Genomic DNA, 23,716 nt, shown 5'->3' on the forward strand with positions numbered 1-23,716 from the left:
TACTACTTTTGGCGACTTCGGGGGCGATTTGAATAGACATCTGTCCATGAACCCGCACAGATGTCTGTCAAATCACCCCTGAAGCCGGACTGCATTGCCGGTTTGAATACGTGCGAGTTTAGCTGAACTCGCATGATTTCTAACCCGCAGCAATGTGAACCTGAGTTTAGACAGTTTTGCTCAGGAACAGATGTTGACCTGGTGACAACCAGGTGACAACCAAAAATTTTGGATTTCCCGTCACCTTCAGTCCCAGTCACAAGGACAAAAAAGGGGATGTGAAAAAAAAAAAAAAATCTGATGTAGGTTCTAACATTTCCTAACTCTGCTTAGAATTTCAGCTGCCTATATCTCTGGGTATAATAGCCATTCTGACAGGTACTTTTCCCTGATGGTAACTTCAGCTGGAGCATTTTCATAATATGATTCATCTGTAACAGGTGTTTGTTCACCTTCAATTCTTTCTTTTTCTCTCCCTCACTTCCTTTTTCTCATTCCCCTTCCCTTCCTTCTTCATATTCTCCAACCCTTTCTTCTTCTTATTCTCCTTCCTTTCCTTCTTCTTATTCTACTTAGCTTCTTTCTTCTTGTCCTCCTTCCCTTCCTTCTCCTCATTCTCCATCCCTTTCTTCTTCTCATTCTCCAGCCCTTCCTTCGTCTCATTCTCCATCCCTTCCTTCTCATTCTCCATTCCTTCCCTCGTCTCATTCTCCATCCCTTTCCTCTTTTCTCATTCCCCATCCCTTCCTTCTTAATATTCTCATTCACTTATTTCTTCTCATTCTCCTTCCCTCCCTTCTCCATATTTTTCAACCCTTCCTTCTTCTCATTCTCCTCCCCTTCCTTCTTCATATTCTCTAACCTTTCCTTCTCATTCTACATCGCTTCCTTCTTCATATTCTATATCCCTTCCTTTTTCCTATTCTCCTTCCCTTCCTTCTTCTCATTCTGCTTTACTTCCTTCTCATTCTCCTTCCTTTCCTTCTTCTCATTCACCATCCTTTCCTTCTTCATATTCTCCTTACCTTCCTTATTCTCATTCTCCTTCCCCTTCCTTCTTTATATTCTCCTTCCTGTCCTTCTTCGTAATATTCTTTGCTTCTTTCTTCTCATCCTCCTTTCATTCTTTCTCCTCATTCTCCTTCCTTTCCTTCTTCTCATTCTCCATCCTTTCCTTCTTCATATTCTCCTTCCCTTCTTTCTCATTCTCCTTCCCTTACTTCTTCTGATTCTCCATCCCTTCTTTCTTCATATTCTCATTCCCTTTCTTCTTTGTATTCTCCTTCACCTCTTTCTTCTTGTTTTCATTCCCCTACTTCGTCATATTTTCCTTCACTTCTTTAATCTCCTTCCCTTTCATCTTCTGATTCTCTATCTCTTCCTTATTTTTATTCTCTTTCTCTTCCTTCTGACTCTACCTCCCTTCTCATTCTTCTGTGCTTTTCATTCTGTTTTCCTTACTTTCTTTTTATTCGTCCTTCATATTCTCCTATTCCTTTGGTTCATTCCATTTACCTTTCTTTATTCTCCCTCCTTATCTAGTTCTTTCCCTTTCTCCTGTTTCTCCTTGCCTTTTGTTCTATATCTCCTTCAGTTTCTTTCTTTTCCCCTTTCTCTTCCTTTACTCCTTCTCCTTTCCCTTCCCTCTCCTTCTCTTTCTACTCTCCTTCCTCCTTCTCTCCTTCTATTGCCTTTTGGCATCACCCTGTCATTACTAAGGGGTCAAACGGTAACAATGGAGGGAGGGATCACCTGAAAACACACATTTACAGCCCACAACAGAAATAGGTTGTCATTGGAAGAATAAAATTCATTATCCACCAATGATTGACATAAGCCTTGGAAGGAGCCATGTTCAAGGTTCCAGTTCCACAGATGATATCAGTTCTTACCTTTCCTGTTTGCTACTACTTATTTCATATTTCAATCTGTTTTATAGAGTTTTTCATATAATTGAACAAAAGTAAACATCTCCTATGAGTAGAGAAGGGTGCGTTACGTAGTTGTCCATGGCACTTTTCGTTCCTATAAAGCGCACTTTGTGAGCAGGTCAAATATCACATTAGTAAATGCACCTGTCATATAGCATGTGCAAGGTATAAAATGGAACATATCAAGGCCTAACAGGGCCATGCGTATGATAATAAAGGTATTGGTGCGCCTATCCGTTAAAAAAAGTGCCCCTAAGGTACCACTTCACACTCAATGTCCAATAGGATACAGTCGGCTCATATCCGAAAGAAAAAGGAGGAGAGGTTAGAAAAAGAGGAAAGATAAGAAAGAGAAGAGAAGGTGTCCCAGTAGCCTGAGAAATAAGGAGGTCTACTACTTATTTTATATCAGCTATGCCATGAGCTATGACATAAAGTAATCCAAAAAAGGAGTCTACAGGTTAGTAGCTCCTCCCTTTTACAGATAAGTGAGCGACACATTGGCCAGCCAATAGCATGTGAGGGTAGACCTTACTTCTTAGGCTACAAAACTTCTTTTACTTTGTTGTTTTATAGTGGAAAAGAGTACAAGCCTAACTCATATAAAGGGAATCTGTTGGAAAGTTAAATACTTTTTTGGGGTGGGCTGCAATATAAGCCCTACCCCGAAATTAAGCCCTAGCAAAGTCCTTGTAAAAATATATAATCCGCTTTGTAAAAAGATTAAATAATGTCCAGTGTGTTCCCTTTTGTAACTTTATTGTTGAAAATGCCTAATTTACAGCGCCGCTGGGCGCTCACGTGACCCGCCGGTCTCCTCTCCTCCAGGCTGACATCAGCGGCCCCTCCCTCTGCAGTGCTTGGAGCGGAGCTGACGTCAGCGGGGATCTCGGCCCTTCCCTCGGCAGTGCTCGGAGCTGGGAAGAAGAGTTTCACCGGATCACGTGAGCGCCCAGCTGCGCTGTAAACAAGATATTTTCCACAATAATGTTACAAAAGGAGATTCACTGGACATTATATAATCTTTTTACAAAACGGATTTCATATTTTTACAAAGACTTTACCTAAGGTTTATTTTTGGGATTAACCACTTACAGACCGGAAGATATGAACACACACTCAAGCCTGTTTCCGTGTCTCATTTGGTCTCTCATGGATCCGAGGGTCCCAGTGGTCTGCCTGCATAAACCGGGGTGGTTTTCAAGGTGTACCATTCCTTTCAATGACCAGGCCATTTTTTGCACTGCGGCGCTGCGTCGCTTTGACTGACAATTGCGCGGTCCTGCGACACTGTACCCAAACAAAATTGACGTCTTTTTCTACCCACAAATAGAGCTTTCTTTTGGTGATATTTGATCACCTCTGCGTTATTTATTTTTTGCTCTCTAAACAAAAAAATCGACAATTTTGAAAAAAAAAAAACAATATTTTTTACTTTTTGCTATAATAAATATCCCCACAAATATTAAAAAAAAACACATTTCTTCCTCATTTTAGGCCAATATATATTCGTCTACATATTTTTGGTAAAAAAATCGCAATAAGCGTATATTGATTGGTTTGCGCAAAAGTTACAAACATTGGGAAAGATTTATGCCATTTTTATGGCATTTTTATTATAATTTTTTTTTTTTACTAGTAATGGTGGTGATCTGCCATTTTTAGCAGTACTGCGGCAGATTGGACACTTTTGACACATTTTTGGGACCATTGACATTTATACAACGGTCAGTGTTATAAAAATGCACTGTTTACTGTGTAAATGTCACTGGTAGTGAAGGGGCTAACACTAGGGGGCGATCAAGGGGTTAAATGTGTGTTCCCTAGGTGTGTTCTAACTGTGAGGGGATAGGACTGACTAGAGGAAGAGACATATCGTTTTTCCTACTTAGTAGGAACAAACGATATGGCTCTTCTCTCCTTACAGAACAGGGATTTGTGTGTTTACACGCACAAATTTTTGTTCCTGCTCTCGTGCATGCGATCGCACGTGGCCGGCGGCGATCGTGCCCGCCGGCCACACGCATCGGGTTCCCCACCGTGCAGTGGGCGCGTGCGCACCTGCTATCACCCTTAAAGGTACAGACGTACCCATACAGCGATTCGTGGGAACGAACCATTTTGCCGACGTATATCGGCGTGAGCCGGTCAGCAACTGGTTAAAGATGTCATAATGATGAATCCTGAGCTGACAGAGGGAGGGGGTAGAGAATAAAGGGGGGCATAGATAAGACATCCCCTGAAAATAAGCCCTAGTGTTAATATAAGACCCGGTCTTATTTTTGGGGAAACGTGGTATGTGAGCAGCTTTAGGTTGAAGGTGCCATTCTCAGCCTGCATAATAGTATAATAAAGCCAATCTTATTTAGTTTAGAGTGAGGGATCTTGCAAACCTACAACTAGTATGTAGCCCAGGAGTCAAATAATTGTGGATTCTAGCTGAGGTTTTTCACCCAGGTCAATTGCTTAGTGATCGATTCTCTTTAAGGATCTAAACCTTCCCCCTTTTACTCAGCTGCCTAGAAGGTGCCGACTTGCTGTCTTCACATGTCTTACTAAAGCTTTTCAGAGCTTCCTTCTGGGCACTGTGCCCACTCAGCTCTCTGGGTGCAATGTAGTTCACTCTCCCTACAAATCTGCTTGGCGCATTCCCTTTTCAGATAGCACCCTCTGCTTTCCCCTTCAAGAACTGCACCCTTTTTCTTACCATCATTACATATTCCATTTCCTGCAACAGTCAGCTCCATTGAAAGAGTCTTGCTTTAATCTTCTTAACCTTCTCTGCTCTTGGCTAATCTAAGATCTGAGAAGAGGCCATGCTGGGAATGTGCATGGTAGAGGAAACAGGCACAGTGCTTTATCTTAAAACCAGCATTATATATCATATATTTTGTTTGTCTTTGGACATAAATGAGCAGTACTATCTAAAATGCCCTTCCCGGTTCAATGGATGATAGTAGCCACCTTGTCCCTTCCTTTTTATGTATGTTGGTACACCCATACGGGCAAAGCTGGGAATTTTCATATGCTTACCCTAGGATTCTTTACGACATGATGTCATTGTTTCATTTTCTGCTTGCGTCTGAACCAGGGACCCCAAGATTGGTCCTTGGCAAACTGCTGGTACAGTCATGAAGCTAGAAGGGTGTTTTGTGGCTATCTTTTAGTGTACAATATAAATTTAAAATAAAAAAAATATGTTTTTAATTGATGCAGACAGTTCTTTAAATAACTCATCATCTACACCAGTCATTCTCAACCAGGGTTCCTCCAGAAGTTGCTAGGGTACCTTGATTTCTGCCTCTCAGGTAAGTTACCAATGTCACCAGTAATCTCTTTAGCTATCGCTAAGGAGGGCATCGTTTTCAATGGCCGCCAATGTAAGGGGCCATCCTTCCCATTGGCCACCAATGTAAGGGGCCATTCTTCTCACTGACCAACAATGTAAGGGGGCAATTCTTCCCTGGGACCAGCAATATAAGGAGCATTCTTTCCATTGCACACCAATGTAAAGAGCATTCTTCTCAATGGTTTCCAATGTAAGGGATATTCTTCCCACTGATCACCAATCTAAGGGACATTCTTCTCACTGACCACCAATGTAAGGAGCATTCTTCTCAATGACCTCCATTTCAAGTGGTTATAAAGGCTGAAGGTTATTTTTACCCTCATGTATTCTATGCATTAAGGTTAAAAACCTTCAGTATGCAGCTCCCCCTACAGCCTCCCTAATACCCGATAGGGATCCAGCGATGTGCACAAGAGCAAGTGCTCTCTTGGGTCTCTGCCTCCTCATTGGCTAGGATAGAACAGTGAGAGCCATTGGCCCCTGCTGCTGGTAATCACAGCCAGTGAAGAGGATAGGGGGCAGGGCTGAGCCCCATTCTGTGTGTCATATAGACAGACAGAGCAGGGCTTGGGAGTGCGCACTCACAAGTGCACCCATAGCAAGTGCACCCATAGCAAGTGGCTTGCTATGGAGCAGAGAAGAGGAGGAGCAGGAGCGGGGGACCCAACAAATATAGAATTGGGGCTGCTCTGTGCAAAAACATTACACAGAGCAGGTAAGTAAGACATGTTTTTTTTTTTTTTTTTTTTTTAACAATTTGCCTTTAATATCACTTTAAGGGACATTCTTCCCACTGACCGCCAATGTAAAGAGCAATCTTCCCATTGACCACCAATTTAAGAAGCCTTTTTCTCAATGTCCCCCCATTTTAGGGACATTCTTCCCACTAACCATCAATATAAAGTGAATTCTTCCCACTGACCACCAATGTAAGGTGCATTTTTTTCATTGACCACCAATATAAGGAGAATTCTTCCCAATGGCCACCATTGTGAGGGGCATTTTTTGCACTGACCAACACGCTAATATACCATGAGCTGTAGATTTAGTAATTATTGGCAGGGGTACCCTGAAACCTGAAAGTTCTTTCAAAGGTTCCTCCATCTGAAAAAGTTTAAGAAAGGCCTAGCCAGCCCCTACTGCCTGAAATTATTGTTTATTACAATTGTTTATAATAACATAACACTGTATAATACCAGTGAGGGCCGGTGGTAATTTTTTTGGGGGGGGCGGCAAACAGAACCCCGGTCGGTCGGTCAGGTGGGTCTGGTGCACTTATCCCATCTATGGTGGGCAGCACTTCTCCTGGGCTTCACCAGCGGCTTCCCTTGCTCTGTGGCGGCAGCGGCGGCCTGTTTGTTTGCATCGGGTCAAGCACTTTTGGGACTATACAGTTTAATATTGTTCTTAATTAATCACAGCATGTCACAGCACACTAATTAATCACAGCATTTGTTTGCATTTATATATGCTTTTATTGGTTGCACATTTTTATTTCTTGTACACATTTATTGACTTAATATTCAGGTTTTTTTAGATGCAGCACCAGCTTTTAGATAGATAGATAGATAGATAGATAGATAGATAGATAGATAGATAGATAGATAGATAGATAGATAGATAGATAGATAGATAGATAGATAGATAGATAGATATACATACAGTATATATTGGTGGTTGGTACCTGCACGCTATAGCATGTAAAAAGCCTGGGTGCATGTAGAAAAGGTTCACCTAATCCAATGAAGCATGACTCTCACAGGAATTTAAAGAAGAACTATTGCACTATTGAAATTACACTTTTCTATTAGCTTTAGGACCTGTAAGTGCCCAGATATGCTTCATTAGTACATTTTCCCTTTTTCGATGCCACAGGAAATGAAGGTGTATCTCCCAAATGGGACAAAAAACTTGACAAGGGTTTTAAAGAACACTTGAATTTTTAGGTTGAATCAGCTAAATACACGTTTCAGGTGTATCAAAGCAAAAAGTAGAAAAACTTGTCTCCTGCCAGCATGCTGTAGGGAAGGACCCTTGCCCTCTGGGTGGAAGCGGTGGTCTCTATGCAGAGGTCTGACACCACACCTCTTGCTGAGTCACACCTATAGCTCTACAATCAGCAAATCTAATGCTCTGTGCTGATTGGAGAGCTCTAGCAGGGGGTGAGACTGACCTCTGCTTTTCACTTTTCTGCGGCATGCTGGCAGGGGACATGCTTTTCTACTGTGGCTGCTTTCGCAAGAAAATTAACTGTAAAGCTATGTACACACGATAGGATTTTCCGACAACAAAACTGTGGATTTTTTTCCAAAGGATGTTGGCTCAAACTTGTCTTGCATACACACGGTCACACAAATGTTGTCGGAAATTCCGAACGTCAAGAGCACGGTGACGTATAACACGTATGACGAGCCAAGAAAAATGAAGTTTAATAGCCAATTCGGCTCTTCTGCGGCTCTACTGCTTGATTCCAAGTATGCGTGGACTTGTGTACACACGCTCAGAAAATTTGAGAACCTGCTCTCAAACATTTGTTGGCAGAAATTCCGACAACCAAGGTTCTATGGAGCATACACACGGTCGGACTTTCCCTCAACAAGCTCACATCCAACATTTGTTGTCGGAAAATCCTATCGTGTGTACGGCCCATAAGACTTTGCACTCTTTTAGTTTTAAATGGATGTAAATTAAAAATGTAATTGTGATTTAATCATCCCCTACTTAATCCAAATGTGTTTTAATGACTGAATTTACTCCCTACTGTTTTCATATCGCTCAGTGGCTTTTTATTCCACTTACTTGACTGTCCTCCTTGTACCCAGCAGCAGCAAGAGATTTTGGCAGCCAAGAGGCAACAGGAATTGGAGCAGCAAAGGAAACGAGAGAGGCAGAGACAAGAGGAGGCCGAGAAACAGAGACTGGAGCAACAACTCCTGATACTCAGGAACAAAGAGAAAAGTAAAGAGAGTAAGCCAGGGAGAGTACAGGGACAGCTGAAATGGGGGGTGGTTTGGTTTTGGAGGGCAGTCATTAGGTTTTCTGTCCATTGGTAGTTTTACCTTTTGTCCCCGTGTGTCATTTTGTGTCCCTTCAAGGTGCCATAGCCAGCACAGAGGTGAAGCTAAAGCTTCAGGAATTCCTGCTCAGCAAGTCTAAAGAGGTGCCAGGAATTGCAAACCATTCCATCCTACAGCACCCCAAATGTTGGTGAGTTCTCTTTTCACCTCTCTCATTTCACTATCTATCGTTTTTCTGTTCTCTCCTTAAAGCAAACCTGTTTTCCTAATAATTTTGAACTATTCCCGCTACAGCCATATGGTGCTGATAGGTACCACTCCCTAAAATGTACTGTGCCCTGGTAACACCTGAACACAGGACATGTGCATTATGCAAATACAGACTTTCCCAAAGGTCAGAGCAGAGACACTCCTCACCACATATCACAGTGCTCTACAGACACTTGTCAGTAGGTTGCTGCAGGACCCGCGTAGAATGGAGTCTCCAAACTTTTCAGCACAAAGGGCCACACCATATTTTACAAGTAACTTATGTAAAGTATGTCCGGCTAGAGGTAGAACACCCAAGTATTTGGCACCTCATCCCAAATAGTTAATTATATGGAGTGCAGAGGGAGAAGGGGGATTGTTGCGTTGCTTACAGATAATAATGGAAACCATTCATTTAAAAAGGTATATCATTTTAATGAGAATAAAGTTAAAACAAAACAGGACCACTTTGTTCACAGATAATCAACATTTCATAGTGAGGGTGGTCATTTGGCGAATATTCAGCTCTGACAAAGGTTTCATTTTCATATATTCGCCCGACATGAAGATGTATACCTTTTATATTCTATGACATTTATATGTTTTGTATTTTTTGTACTTATTTCATTTCCTTTTGTATTTCTGTACAGTTTTACGCATTTTCTTGATTCGTATATCCCCTGATGAAGCTAATAGGCGAAACATGTCAGGCTAATATAAGAAAATGAAACCTTTGTCAGAGCTGAATATTCGCCAAATGACCACCCTCACTATGAAATGTTGATTATCTGTGAACAAAGTGGCCCCGTTTTGTTTTAACTTTATTCTCATTCAAATTATATACCTTTTTAAATAAATGGTTTCCATTATTATCTGTAAGCACCGTAACAATCCCCCTTCTCCCTCTTCACTCCATATGATATTTTACAAGTATTGATGGGCAGACATCTAGTCTGTCTTACATCAGGGTCTCCATTCCATCAGTGTGCCCCCTTACACCAAAGTCCCCATCAAAGGTCCCCTTACCACTATAAGGCTTACAGTCTGGCTGAGAGCCTGGAGATGGGGTGGATGAACCTGCATTGAAGAAGGATCTGCAGGAGCGGGGGTGTAATGAGGTAGAAGTAGAGGCCATAGAAAGCCTCTGCTGCACATTGAGTATACATCACTGACCCTAGCTGCGGCCCAGATAAAGTCATGTAGCAGGTCCGTATGTCGTAGTTTGGGGACCCATGGCACAGATGGTAGGTGGTTCAGTGGTGATGTGCCCTAGCTCCAGTCTGCAAGAAAGACGAAATTGGCATAACACATTGTACTCTGGTCCACACTCTACGAGAGAAGTGTGGGAATTAAAAAAAAATGAACATACATACCTAGATGGCTGCAGTATCGATGCAATGCTGCAGCTGTCCCCCGCTGTTTCTACACCGAGAACTGAGTGATAAAAGACTGCTGATCGCCCAGTTCTCAGGTCCGTTCTGAGCACAGTCACCACTCAGTACTCTGCCCCTCCAGCAGTCAATGGAGTACAGGACTGTGCAGGGGCTGGGAGCTGCTGGCTCCGGAATCTGGGTGGATCCTGACATTATTGGCGGGACCCTGCAGTGCCTGGACCAGCTGTGCGACAGGTTTTAGCCCACTGTCGCCTGAATCTGGGTTACAGGTGTGCAGAACTAAGTGCACTCCTGTGGCCCACAGGAGAAATAGGGTAAAAAAAGCTTTGGTCATACTTCTGCTTTAGGAAGGCCCTAGTACCTACTAACAACTTGTGATGCCTACTGTCCATCTGATACTTTTTATTGCATTTTTATTTTTATGCAATAATGTAAAAAAAGAGAAACACATTTACATATATAACAGAATACATGTATATTTACCCTAGTTACATATTGTACTTTTAGCAAATGTAGCTACCTATGAAGGGCTAAAATGGCTGCATATGAACTACTTTAGTGCCTTCTATTTGTATATAATTCTCCACTATGGTATGCACTGTGGGTTCTCCATGACCTTTCCCCTGCTGATATTCCACTGCCTTTATTTTACCCTTTGCTGACCTTGTGTTCATCCATTAGGGGAACTCACCATACCTCACTAGACCACGGCTCCCCTCCTCAGGCTGGATCTCCAGCTACTCCTCCTTCTTACAAGATGTCTCTACTGGGAACCTGCGATGGGCGAGATGACTTTCCTCTTCGCAAAACTGGTAACTAATCTCAAAAGCTGTATTTATATACTAAGAAAGCTTTGGGGCTGCCGAATTAGCATGGCACCCAGGCAACTAGCATTTCCAGAAGGGATTTAGCAATAGCAAGCCCACAAATGTACCATTTAAAGAAGCAAAGTAACCCCCCCAGGTGCATATTAGGCAACCTCCAGTGCCTTGAATTACAGTTAGTTGTGTCTGTCCACTGCAATAGCCCTTAAAGTAAGTAAGCAAATATGGACTTTTTAGAAAAAGAAAACTCAGAATTTGGGGGTTGCAAACCCCAGTATCGAGCTAGGTATACTAGGCATTAGGGTCAGGACAAAGGAGCGGTGGGGGGGGGATGGGGGGGGGGGGGCAGAAGGGACACGTGTCCTGGGCACAGCCTCCCTATGTGGAGGCAGGGGTGCGTTGGGAGCTGATCAGCTCCGTTCTCCTCTTCTCACCGACACCAATAACAACACCAACACAGGAACATTATTTTCTTTTCAGTGACGCCACCAACTCAGGGACGTTTTACCTTCTAGTGACGCCACTGACTCAGGGACATTTTTCCTTTCAGTAACTCAGGGACGTTTTTTCCTTTCAGTGATACCACCAACTCAGGGACATTTTTTCTTTACCACCCATATTTGTGCACCTATTTTAAACTTTTCAGTTGGCTGTAGTGTACCACAAACATTTTAGCACACACCGATATTGGCCTGCTCCCTTCTCCACCCAACAGGGGAGGTGGTGGTGGTGGTAGGGGGTGATGGAGGGGTTGTGGAGTGGTGGGGTGCCAAGGGGGAGGGAACACAGTTTCTCATCTTCGCCCTGGGCACTGGGTGATCTTGTCCTGGCACTTCTAGGCACTATATGGTACTGGAGTTGTCCTACTGCCTAGGTGCTCGGTTGTAACCCCTTCTGTGGAAATGGAATTGTATCATATAATAGATTTCTTTAAAAGAACTACAAAAAAAGAAAAGTTTATCTATATTGACAGTGTTTAACTGTTCTCTTCCAGCCTCTGAACCTAATCTAAAAGTCCGCTCACGGTTAAAGCAGAAGGTTGCAGAGCGACGCAGCAGCCCCCTCCTCCGCAGGAAGGATGGAACGGTTATTAGCGCTTTCAAGAAGAGAGCCATTGAGATTCAAGGTAAGTGTCCATAGTTCCCGCTGTGGCTCCTTCCCCATAGTGGCTTGTCAGTAACCTAGTGTGCTTCCCATCTAGGCTCAAACTAATAATCTGTCTGCTCTTGTGTTTGTCAGAAAAGCTAGTGTAGATGACAATTATTATGGGCTGCCTTGCTCCCCTGTAAACTCAAGTCAGTTGTAAAATAGCGAAATGGTGAAAGATCGTTCTGATTGGTTAAAAAAGGAGTTATGGCATTTTGTTATTTGTATAAATCTTTGGTAGAGCCAGTAGTTGTCAGCGCATAAAAATTATTGGTACACTGTTCCTTTCGGAGAATGGCTTCACCATCGTGAGCTGCAAGTATGCTTTGTTTGCCAGACGGCTGCTTTCCCCTGGTCTGGCACAGCTATGATCTTCCAACTTTCTCCATCCCCCATTAAACGTACACCTCTTTATCACTCACTACCTATCATGAGCTGCTTAAAGCTGATAATAGACGTTACAATTTGATTGTACAATCTCCTTTAGGTCTACTAACAATGATGTAATGCAAAGGCCTGTCTGATTGGATGCAACTTCAATGGACTGTTTAGGTAGGCCATCACGCTATAGGGAGGTTGATTTGCTAAAGGCAAATATACTGTGCACTGCAAGTGCATTTGCTGTAGATCTGAGGGAAGCTCTGCTGATTTCTATCATCCAATCAAGTGCAAGCAAAAATGCAGGTTTTTTTTTATTTTCCTTTCATGTTCCCTTCAGATTTAGAGCAAGTGCACTTGCGGGTGTACTTGCAGTGCACAGACTATTTGCCTTTAGTAAATCAACCCCAAGGTTTAGTTCAATCTATAGAAATTTGTATAGAGATTGGACAATCAAATTGTAATGTGCATAGCCAGCTTTAGAAACCCGCTCTATCATTATTGATATGATATAACTCCTCTTGCAGTGTCCTCAGTATGTAATAGCGCCCCCGGATCAGGACCCAGCTCCCCAAACAGCTCAAATAGTGCCATCTGTGAGAATGGATTGACTGGGAGTGTGCCCAATATTGCCAGTGAGGTAAGTGGAGAAACGGAGGTCATGGCTGTAGCAAGTTTGGACAACGGTAAATTATCTAGTAATGGGGAAAATTGTCATTCTTGATTGTATTTTGGTAGGAAGGATATAAGATTAGCAATGTGTGCCCTCAGTTGGGGCTTGTTCGGATAGGAGAGGGGGAAAAAATATATTTACTTTTGGAGGAGACATTCAGGCCAATAAAAAAAAACAAAAAAACATAATGCATATCTGAAAGCTGAATTCCAGGCAGACAGCTTCTATTTTTTTTTAAAACTTCTTTTTATTAGTATTTTAAGCATAAATACAAACCAAAGCTTATGGGGCATACCTTGGCTCAAGGTGCTACAATAAGGCACTACACAACCAAAAACAAACACAAAAGGCTAAATACCGCTCATAGAGCACTACAACCTTGCTCAGAGTTACCACAGTTCATAAGAAAGAGTAAACATAAGGAAGAGACACACATCACAGCCACGTAGTGACCTCACTTTTCTCTACTACAGTTAAGCAATACAGCATGGTCACCTCCCTGCCCCCAGTCTGTGATTGGACAGTGATGGAGCAGCAGCAGACTGAGGAGCTCATCACTCCTTCCTCTCCTCCTGTCAGTATGTTTTCAGCACACCTTATTGATTCCTACTCCTGCCCCTACTTCTCCAAGTCTCAGTGCTACAGGGTTTTGCACAAGGCTGATACCAAGTCAGCTGTTACCAAGTTTCTGGTACTTAGACTAGTTGCATTAAAAAAAAAAATACATAATTCAAAACTTTTTTTAATACTTGCCTGGAGTTTGGCTTTTAATATACAGTAAGCCATTTCAGTTGTGTCTACTTTTGGCATTTAGATGCCTCTTAGAGCAGAAACAAATTATTGCATTACGTTTGGAGAAAAAAGCAAGAAATAAAGCCTCTGACACCTTCCTGTTTCTATATGCTTCACACACAAACTAGACATTACAAAAAAAAAACAAAACGCTGTTCCATGCACAGCTAACCCCTTCCCGTCATTAAAACACCTTGATAAGAGAGCTGATTTCAGCTTCAAGATGACTGATTTTTATCCATCAGGGTAGGTCCTGTACAATCACAAAAAGGAACATCAGTCCTGACATTGCTTTTATTTAGTGATTAAAAAAAAATCTTTGAAATGTTTGTGTTGAGTATTGTTCTTGGTGTTCGGTAATTATTAATTGTGTCCACACTCACAGATTTTGCCTCAAAGAGTCCTTACGTTAGACGGGACAGGAGGGCCTTTGGGCCTATACACTTCTCCGTCACTACCCAACATCTGCCTACAGGGAAGCGCCAGCAACCTCAGTGTGAGTACCCGTACCACCATCCCAAACAAACTGACCATAGCGTGACCTTCAGCAGCTTTAAACAGGAACTTTCTTTTTTTCTATAAGTTTTATTGAGGTTTTACAAAAATTACAGTTATGTGTCATGATGCGTTTGTACAACACAACAATAAAAATGTAATAACATAACAAGTGTTCAAATGTTGCATATATACCCAGGTAAACAGGTAACATTTAACATGGTTGTGAGGTTAGACTGTTGGTTGAACATTGGGTGAACTAAAGGCCTTGGTGGACTTTCCATGGCCCCAGAGGTGTAGAGGTTACTGGGTGGGAATGCAGGACAGAAGGAACTTGGGGGAGAGCTTGGTGGGCTTTAGTAGAAAAAATAGAGAGCAACCCATAAGCTTCTTCTTGCTAAATTTATTTAGCTCAACAGCAATGAAAAATCCAGCATAATCGAACGCGTTTCGGCCAAAGCCTTCCTCATAGCATCATTGGTAGGCTTTTCATGGCCATGGAGGTGTAGAGGTCACAGGGTGGGAATGCAGGAGAGAGAGAACTTAGGAGAGAGACCTTGGTGGGCTTTCATGGCCTAGGAGGTGTAGAGGTCACAGGGTGGGAATGCAGTGGAAAGAGAACTTAGGAGAGAGACCTTGGTGGGCTTTACATGGCCTCAGAGGTGTAGAGGTCACTGGGTGGGAATGCAGGGAAGCTAGAACTACGGAGAGCAATATTGGTGGGCTTTCCATGGCCTTGGAGGTATAGAGGTCACTGGGTGGGAATGGAAAGGAGAGAGAACTTGACAGTGAGACCTTGGTGAGCTTTCCATTGCTTTGGAGGTGTAGAGGTCATTGGGTAGGAATGTGAGGCAGAGAGAACTTAGGAGAGAGACCTTGTTGGGTGCTCCATGGCCGTGAAGGTGTAAAGGTCACAGGGTGGAAATGCAAGGCACAGAGGACTTGGAAGAGAGACCTTGGTGGGCTTTCTATGGTCTTGGAGCTGTCGAGGTCACTGGTCTCTCATCTGTTGGATTAAAAACAGTCTTTTATAAGGTAAAATACCCACAGTGCTCCTAGTAGCCACAGAACATGTGATATAGGCTGCATGGAGAAGTTTTGAAAGCAGCAGTTTTTTATCCTTGGTAAGCAAGAGGCAGTTTTTCAATAATAATATGATATTTCATAAAGCTGACTTATACCGTAGTGTCTCATGTGAGAGTTATAAGAGAGATCTATGGCAAAATACCACCTCTGTGACATATTACTGTTATAAACATTGCATTAAATTCTCAAATATTTTTTATTAGGGCCAGTTTACCCCCCAGGAGGGGGCTGAACGCCAAACCTTGAGGTCGGGTGGTCCTTTCCTCAGCACAACAACCCTCCCCACCCTGGATGGAGGGGAGATCAGTTTAGGTGCCCCGTCCCTACTGCAGCATGTCCTCCTATTGGAGCAAGCCAGGCAGCAGAGTGCCCTTATAACAGGTATATATCACTATCCCTCTCCCATGTATCTTTCTCTTTCTTCACTGTCCATAATCTATGCCTCTTCCTTGTACTGTCTGTGTCTTTATTTTGGTAAAATCCTTCTTCTGAGGTTGGTCCATCATAGCACATTTCTGGTCAGTTTTGGAGACTCTGTTGGTGAAATCTCTGTGCTAAGTACCTGGTGTGCTGTGGCCATTATGAGGGGTTCCCACTGTCTCTAAATGATCTTCTTAACTTGTTTTATATTATGGATAATGTACCAGGAGGGGCTGGACAAAGGTGGGCAAGGACACCCAAACCACCCAAGTGGACAGGAACAGTGTCAAGATTTATGACAGTGATGGAGTATCCAAGACCTATGAGAAGCCACCTGGCTTTGTTAAAAAAAAAAAAATAGAACAGCATGCCTTCCCTTTTTAGGTTAACTAAATATATTTCAATGAGTTCAGCAATCATATTCCAGATAATTAGCTGCTTCTCACATGCTTACAGTTTGCAGAATGGAAGTTTGTATGGTGAGGTATGGTCAGTGCAGTGCTTATCCACCAAGGGACCTTTCTACTGAGTAATAAATAAATAAATTAAACCTATTCCAAAGCAAGTAGAAGGCCTGTGTTAATGACCATTGGTTTTGCATTCCCATACAAATATGTGAATGCAAACTCAATTTGAGGCAGGTCAGAAGCAGATCGGCTGCAGGTCAAATATACCTGTCAATTGATTCTGAATGATCACAGATGTGTTTTAAACTGGCGTCAACCTGATGTCATCCAACACAAGCCCAAAGCCTGTCAACGCTGGCTCTAAATGAGCTCCATACAGCTCTAAATTACCCTGCATACAGTATCTCCCATAGCTTTCAATGAACCTTTCCTTTACATGTCCACTTGAGGTATCAGGCCATGTAATAACAATCTAAAATAAGTTTTTCCTTTTAATAGTTTAAAGGGCAGCATTTATGATATCCTTTACTAACCAGTCTAATCTCAGTTTTTATTTTTTTTTCCTGCCTTAGACTATCAAATGTTCTAATCTCTTTGTTTCAGTCCCGTTACATGGTCAATCGCCCCTGGTGGGGGGAGAACGCGTGTCCAGTTCCTTGCGGTCGGTCACAAAAGGCCCACGACATCGTCCGCTGAGCCGCACACAGTCCTCTCCACTCCCACAAAGTCCCCAGGCCCTTCAGCAACTAGTACTACAACACCAGCACTACCTAGACCAACAGCAGCTCAGCAAGGTATGTGGTGGTGTTTAGGAGCCCACACTTTGAAGACACCTCCATTGTTTCTAGATTTGGAACAGTAATGCAGGACAGTGAAATAACCAACTTTATAATGTTTATTATGCTGCCTAACAGTAATCTACTTGCTTGTTCCCCCATGGTGACAAACCACATATTAATATCCTCCATTGATTATGTGAAAGTTGAACTCCAGGCATATAAAAAACACCAATTAATGTAATTCTGTATTTCTTAAAACATTTAAGAAATACAAATACATATATTTTAAATGTATATTTTTTTGTATAATCTTTATTTGTAAAAGACAAGGCATTACATCTCAATAAAGGTGCCACTATATAAACAGCAAATGTCGCACTAGTCATTTTCCAGAGAATATTAAACATAAGGAATAAATAATAATAATAATAAGGAAGGAGAAGAGGTGAAAAAAGAAGAAAAAAAACAAGAGTAGGATTGAATGTTCAACCAATAATGTGGAGGGCTCAGTATTCAGGTAGTGAGAAAGTAGTGGGGTCTCTTTTCTCTCGTGGAGAGTGGTGGGGTAAGTCCTCCCCCTCACTGTCCACATTTCGCTCTTAGTGTCCCCAATAGAGGGGTCGTAGTACGAGGGGGTGCCAGCCAGGTCCCCCAGTCTGCCCTTAAATTAGTGTGTCCTGGTGATTTAGGGATGATCTGACCAGGCGGGGCACAAGGATAGGGGGGCATCCATTAGCCTCCAGCTAACCTATCTCCGTACACCACCCGTGTCGAGATCACCTCAAGGCAGGGCAGCTGTCCCTTGCCTTAAAATGTATTTTAAAGGCAACTAATATATCAACGAAATCTGAGTTGTTTTAGTCCCTTGTAAAGCAGCACTCAGACTGGTAGAGGAAGGGCCAGCACCTAAAGTGGAACTAAATCCATCGATTTAAAAAAACAGTTATATTCCCGGACCGTGCTAGAAATGTAACTGTCACATTGGTTGTGTTTTCAATCAAACTGTCAAACCATTAAATGGCTGGTGTCATAACTGATCACATGTGCAGCATCATGGCAGTTGAAGATCAAACAGAGACCAAAATGGCAGCTTCCTTGGCTGAAAATGATAGGAGGGTTTAGTTCCGCTCTAAGGCCAGTCAAGTGTCTTGCATGATCTTGTGCTGGCAAGGAACATGCTGACAGGAGAAGACACCAGAGAGATTACATCATTACCCTGCTACTGATCCTTCACTGTCCAGTCAGCAGCTGGGGGGAGTGAGGTGACCCAGTTGTGTGTCTTAATTGCAGCAGTGAAAGCTTGGGTCACCAGGCTGACTGTGCTGTGCAGCAGAGCTGTGTAAACCCCCAGGACTGAGGTTAAAAATCCAATGGCTGGGAAAATAGCTACCATGTCTGCATTTCAATTGAGATGTTTGACTGGAGTTCAGGTCTATTAGCTTTCACAGCCATTAAAAACAAAGACAGCTAATAAATAATACTTCCTATGATGAATAACTTGCTGAGCTGTCTCATCATTTCCAAAATGGTAACATGATAGAGTTGAGCTTTAAAAGGTCATTGTACCCAAACCTGATATTTCAGTAATTAGTACAACCCCATTGTGTACTTACAAGTGGGGTATGCCTGTATATAGTTTGGGTTTAATAATCCAAAAAGTTCTTATATCTCTCTGAGACTCTAGTGGCAATAGCTTGAATAGCCCACTACTGCGTGGCGGTCCCACCCTTGTGGTTGGATTTGTCTTCAGATTTTTTTTCAAAGACGTAGAGTCAAACATTGATACACTTTCTGAGAACTCCCTGCATCAAAAAATTGTAATAAGGGAATTTACCCTCGTTGTTGGGTGATATCACTAATTTTACATTTAGGAGATTTTGAAGAGGTTGCTCATATGCTTCCTGTTGCAGCAGGAGGTGGGAGACTCCATAGCATAGTGTGCAATATTACTACTGGAGTTACCAAAGAGATGTAAGCAACTAGTGTTTTCTTAAGACCACCAGTACTCAACAGTAGTGGAAGTACCAGTTTCAGGTAGGCCGGGCAAAGTCTTAGATGTAACCCTCAGTGACAGATGCAGGTTGTTTCCTATCAGACTGTGGAGGGATTACGCCCGCCACCCACCCACCCCGAGGAAACAGAGGAGGAACTGACTGAGCAAGATGGCGGAGAACGGTGTCGTGCTGTGTTCACCTTGGATGGAGGCACAGAGAGCGAGGAAACACAAGAAGAAGAAGAGGGAGGAGACGACGATGACGAAGACAGTGAAGAGGGACGGACCAACGGCTCAGAGAGCACATTCAAAAAGGTACCAATGGCTTCCTTTCAGTATGGATAACAAAGAGAATAAATAAGTTTTTTTATTAGAAGTAGAAGATATGTTTCCTTCTTTGTGAAAAACAGTTCCTATAGGGTCGTGTTTGCTAACATTCCCAAATTACATAAGCTAGAAAATGATACCTGAGCAAAAAGAGTTCTGAAGTTGGAGTAGGGAAATTTTAGGTTAGTGGTGTGATTCCAGTTGTGGTGGGACGTGTAGAAAGTGGAATGCACGGGGGTTAGATTGGTCCAAAGATTTCACCTGAAGATGTTATCAATTACACTGTGTGTTGTTGCTGCCATTTTTAGTCGCCATCAGAAGCCCCATGTGACAGAGTGACAACTCTGGAGTACATTTGGAAAATGGGGACAGAGCTTTATCACCCTGCGACAGAAAGTGCCTGAACAAGGGCCTTCATGGCAGGATCACCAGGTATTATTTAACCACTTGACCACTGGGCACTTAAACCCCCTTCCTAACCAGACCAATTTTCAGTTTTCGGTGCTCTCACATTTTCAATGACAATTACTCAGTCATGCAACACTGTACATATATGACATTTTTGTCCTTTTTTTCACACAAATAGAGCTTTCTTTTAATCACCTCTGGGTTTTTTTATTTTTTGCGCTATAAAAGAAAAAAGACTGAAAATTCTGTAAAAAATGAATTTTTATTCGTTTCTGTTATAAAATTTTGCTAATTTGTCATTTTTCTTCATAAATTTTGGCCAAAATTTATACTGCTACATTTCTTTGGTAAAAATAACCCAAATCAGTGTATATTATTTGGTCTTTGTGAAAGTTATAGAGTCCACAAGCTATGGTGCCAATCTATGAAAATTGATCACACTTGATGTACTGACGGCCTATCTCATTTCTTGAGACCCTAACAAGCCAGGAAAGTACAAATACCCCCAAATTACCCCTTTTTGGAAAGTAGACATTCCAAGGTATTCAGTAAGGGGCATGGTGAGTTTTTTGAAGTTGTGATTTTTTTCCCACAATTACATACAGTACTTACATAGTTAGTAAGGTTGAATAAAGACACCAGTCCATCCAATTCAACCTGAGTGAGTGTGGGTGCAATCATCCCTATTTATTTAAGGTACCCATATAGCGCTGCCAATTCACGCAGCACTCCACACATACATTGTACACCCACATTGGTCCCTACCCTCAAGGAGCCCACAATCCAAGGTCCCCAACTCACATTCATATACTAGGGCCAATTTTTGAACAGAAGCTAATTAACCTAACAGCATGTCTTTGGAGTGTGGGAGGAAACCGAAGTACCCGGAGGAAACCCACGCAGGCACAGGGAGAACATGCAAACTCCAGGCAGGTAGTGTTGTGGTTGGGACTTGAACCAGCGACCCTTTTTACTGCTAGGCGAGAGTGCTACCCACTACACCACTCTGCTGCCAATTCTTTGCAAAATCAAGATTTTTTTTTCTTTTTTTCACAAAATTGTTATATTAGCAGGTTATTTCTCACACACGGCATATGCATAACACAAATTACACACATTCTACTATTCCTCCTGAGTATGGCGATACCACATGTGTGAGACTTTTACACAGCCTGGCCACATAGAGAGGCCCAACATGCAGGGAGCACCTTCAGGTGTTCTAAGGGCATAAGTTCCAATCTAATTTGACTTCTTATTACACTTTTGTGAGGCACTGTAGTAGCATGGATGAGAACTGATGTGGCATGGATGAGCATGAATGGGGATGGATGAGCCGTGGATGGGGGTGGCTGAGTATGGATGGGATGACTGAGCATGAATGAGTATTGCCGAGTACGGCCGGGTACGGCTGAGTATGGCTGAATACGGCTGGGTACGGCTGGGTACGGCTGAGTATGGTTGAATATGACTGGGTACAGCTGCGTAAGGCTGAGTACGGCTGGGTAAGGCTGAGTACGGCTGGGTATGTCTGGGTACGGCTGAGTATGGCTGGGTATGGCTGAGCATGGCTGGGTATGGCTGAGTATGACTGGGTATGGCTGGGTATGGATGGCGGTGGATGTGGTGGCTGAGCATGGATGGATGAGTATTGTTGAGTATGGATGGATGGATGAGTATTGCTAAGTATGGATGGATGGATGAGTATTGTTGAGTATGGATCGATGGATGGATGAGTATTGCTGAGTATGGATGGATGAGTATTGCTGAGTATGGATGGATGAGTATTGCTGAGTATTGATGGATGAGTATTGCTGAGTATGGATGGTTGGCTGAGCATGGATGGCTGAGTATTGCTTATTATGGATGGGGATAGATGGGATGGCTGAGCATTGATGGATGGATGGCTAGAATTGTCACATATCAGTGCTGTGGGCACTACACATCCAGCCCACAGTACTGCTGCATCTGATCTCTCCCCTCTCCCCTTGCACTGTACCGATTGGTACAGAGAGGAACCAGACATGACGCCGGTTTGTTTACAAGTGATCGCTCCATCATTTGACAGCGGCTATTTACCTTGATGCGCCGGGTCCTGGTTACGGATATACCCAGGTGCGCGCCCCAGGGGACGCGCGGGAGCGCGATTCTGGTAGGACGTCAATGTTTGCCCTCCCAGAGTTATCGAGCTGCGCTGTAGCCGTCATTCGGCTATAGCGCGGTCGTTAACTGGTTAATGAACTCTGCAGAGATTTAAAAAGTATTTGAAGATGGCTTTCAAAATTACACAAGATTTGCTAAAACTGGATCACTGAGAATCTGGTGCAGCTGTGCATAGTAGCCAATCAGCTACTAACTTCAGCTTGTTCAATTAAGCTTTGACAAAAAAAAGCTGGAAGCTGATTGGTTTCTATGCAGATCTGCGCCAGATTTTGCACTCTCCAGTTTTAGTAAGGCTGGGTTCACACTGGTGCACTGCTGTGCAAATCGCAAGCGATGTCTGTGAGATGCAAATTCAGCCATACGGATTGTATGGCTGAATTCGCATCGCATCCGGACCAAAGTCACGCAGGACCCTTTTTTTTGGTCCGCACCAGATTCGGATCACATGGGTGTTCACACCTTTGCGATCCGATTCATGTCCAAATTGATAGTTCACACTGCGATATGCTAACCGATCTGGGGGTGTCATTAACTTTGTATTGACACTCCCAGCGGTTCGCATAAGGCAGTGTGAGCTGCCTGCGAGTCGGGTGCGATGCGGGAATCCACAGTGGATTCGCAGGGCTTACCGCATCGCAAAAATAGGAACTGAGCCTAAATCAAACCCAAGGTGTTAGCACTCACATGAGAGTTTTGTGATACAAGTTAAAGCTACTTTTTTTGATGCAGGAGGAAACCAGTTTAGAATAAAACGTGAAACACAACCAACCACTGAGTGTGTTATAGAGTACAATAAACTGAAACTAGATCCGCATGTAAAAAATTATAAAGTAAGTCATATTTTTAAGAAATATATAAAATATAGGTATAGCTTAAACTTTTTTTTTTTGTTTAGGATAGAGTGGGGCAAGGTTTTTTTTAATTATGGCTTTTGTCCCAGCTGGTGAGATTTACCATCTTTATTTGTCCTGGTGACCATTGTCACAGGGACTGCAAGTGAGGTAAAATATAAAATTCCCCTTATATTGGAAAGATTTCCTCTCACTTCCTGCTGAGACAGGAAGTGAAGGAAAATATCCCCATTGAGACAACTAGGGTTTTAACCCTTCCCTACTCTATCCAAAACTAAAATCTTTAAAGTTAAACTGCAGGATAAGCAAATATTGTCTAAATTAGGAATGCACTGATACCATTTTTTTACAATAAGTACGAGTACTGATACTTTATTTTTTAGTACTCGCCGATACCAATGAACAAAACCTACCACAACTGTTTTGTTTACACTTCAGCTGTCAGCAATGGCATTGAAAATTTTTTTACAAATAAAATAATTTTTTTTTTTTTTTTTACATTTTGCACAAAAATATACAAAAAAAACTTTTTTTCCCTCAGTTTAGGCCGATATTTATTCTTCTATATATTTTTGGTAAAAAAAAAATTAGCAATAAGCGTATATTGATTGGTTTGCGCAAAAGTTATAGCGTCTACAAAATAGGGGATAGTTTTATGGCATTTTTATTATTCATTTTTTTTTACTAGTAATGGCAGCGATCTGTGATTTTTATCGGGACTGCGACATTATGGCGGACACATCGGACACATTTTTGGGACCATTGGCATTATTACAACGATCAGTGCTATAAAAATGCACTGATTACTGTAAAAATGTCAACGGCAGGGAAGGGGTTAACACTAGGGCGATCAAGGGGTTAAATGTGTTCCCTATTGTGTGTTCTAACTGAAGGGAGGAGGGGACTGTGCAGGGGAGTTGACAGATCACTGTTCGCACTCTGTAGGAGAACCGGAAACTGTGTGTTTACACACATAGATCCTGGTTCTCTGTGTGTCAGCAGCGATCGCGGGAGCCCAGCGGTGACCGCCGGGCACT

At 42.6% G+C, this 23,716-nt stretch overlaps 1 protein-coding gene across 7 annotated transcripts in view; it reads left to right on the forward strand.

The window, feature by feature from the left end:
* HDAC5 (histone deacetylase 5) overlaps positions 1-23,716 on the forward strand; it is a 162,386-nt gene that overhangs the window by 101,738 nt on the left and 36,932 nt on the right. For 3 of the 7 annotated variants that reach the window (XM_073607767.1, XM_073607761.1, XM_073607765.1), the window contains 9 exons: positions 8,103-8,247; positions 8,334-8,487; positions 10,622-10,752; positions 11,759-11,890; positions 12,816-12,928; positions 14,139-14,249; positions 15,538-15,715; positions 16,765-16,955; positions 19,036-19,248. In XM_073607767.1, the coding sequence (XP_073463868.1) occupies positions 8,103-8,247; positions 8,334-8,487; positions 10,622-10,752; positions 11,759-11,890; positions 12,816-12,928; positions 14,139-14,249; positions 15,538-15,715; positions 16,765-16,955; positions 19,036-19,248 (1,368 nt within the window). The remainder of the gene's footprint in view (positions 1-8,102; positions 8,248-8,333; positions 8,488-10,621; positions 10,753-11,758; positions 11,891-12,815; positions 12,929-14,138; positions 14,250-15,537; positions 15,716-16,764; positions 16,956-19,035; positions 19,249-23,716) is intronic. The other 4 variants (XM_073607763.1, XM_073607766.1, XM_073607762.1 and 1 more) reach the window with 3 other exon arrangements.

The sequence above is a fragment of the Aquarana catesbeiana genome, linkage group LG12, assembly GCF_042186555.1.
Source record: "Aquarana catesbeiana isolate 2022-GZ linkage group LG12, ASM4218655v1, whole genome shotgun sequence".
Classification (NCBI taxonomy): domain Eukaryota; kingdom Metazoa; phylum Chordata; class Amphibia; order Anura; family Ranidae; genus Aquarana; species Aquarana catesbeiana.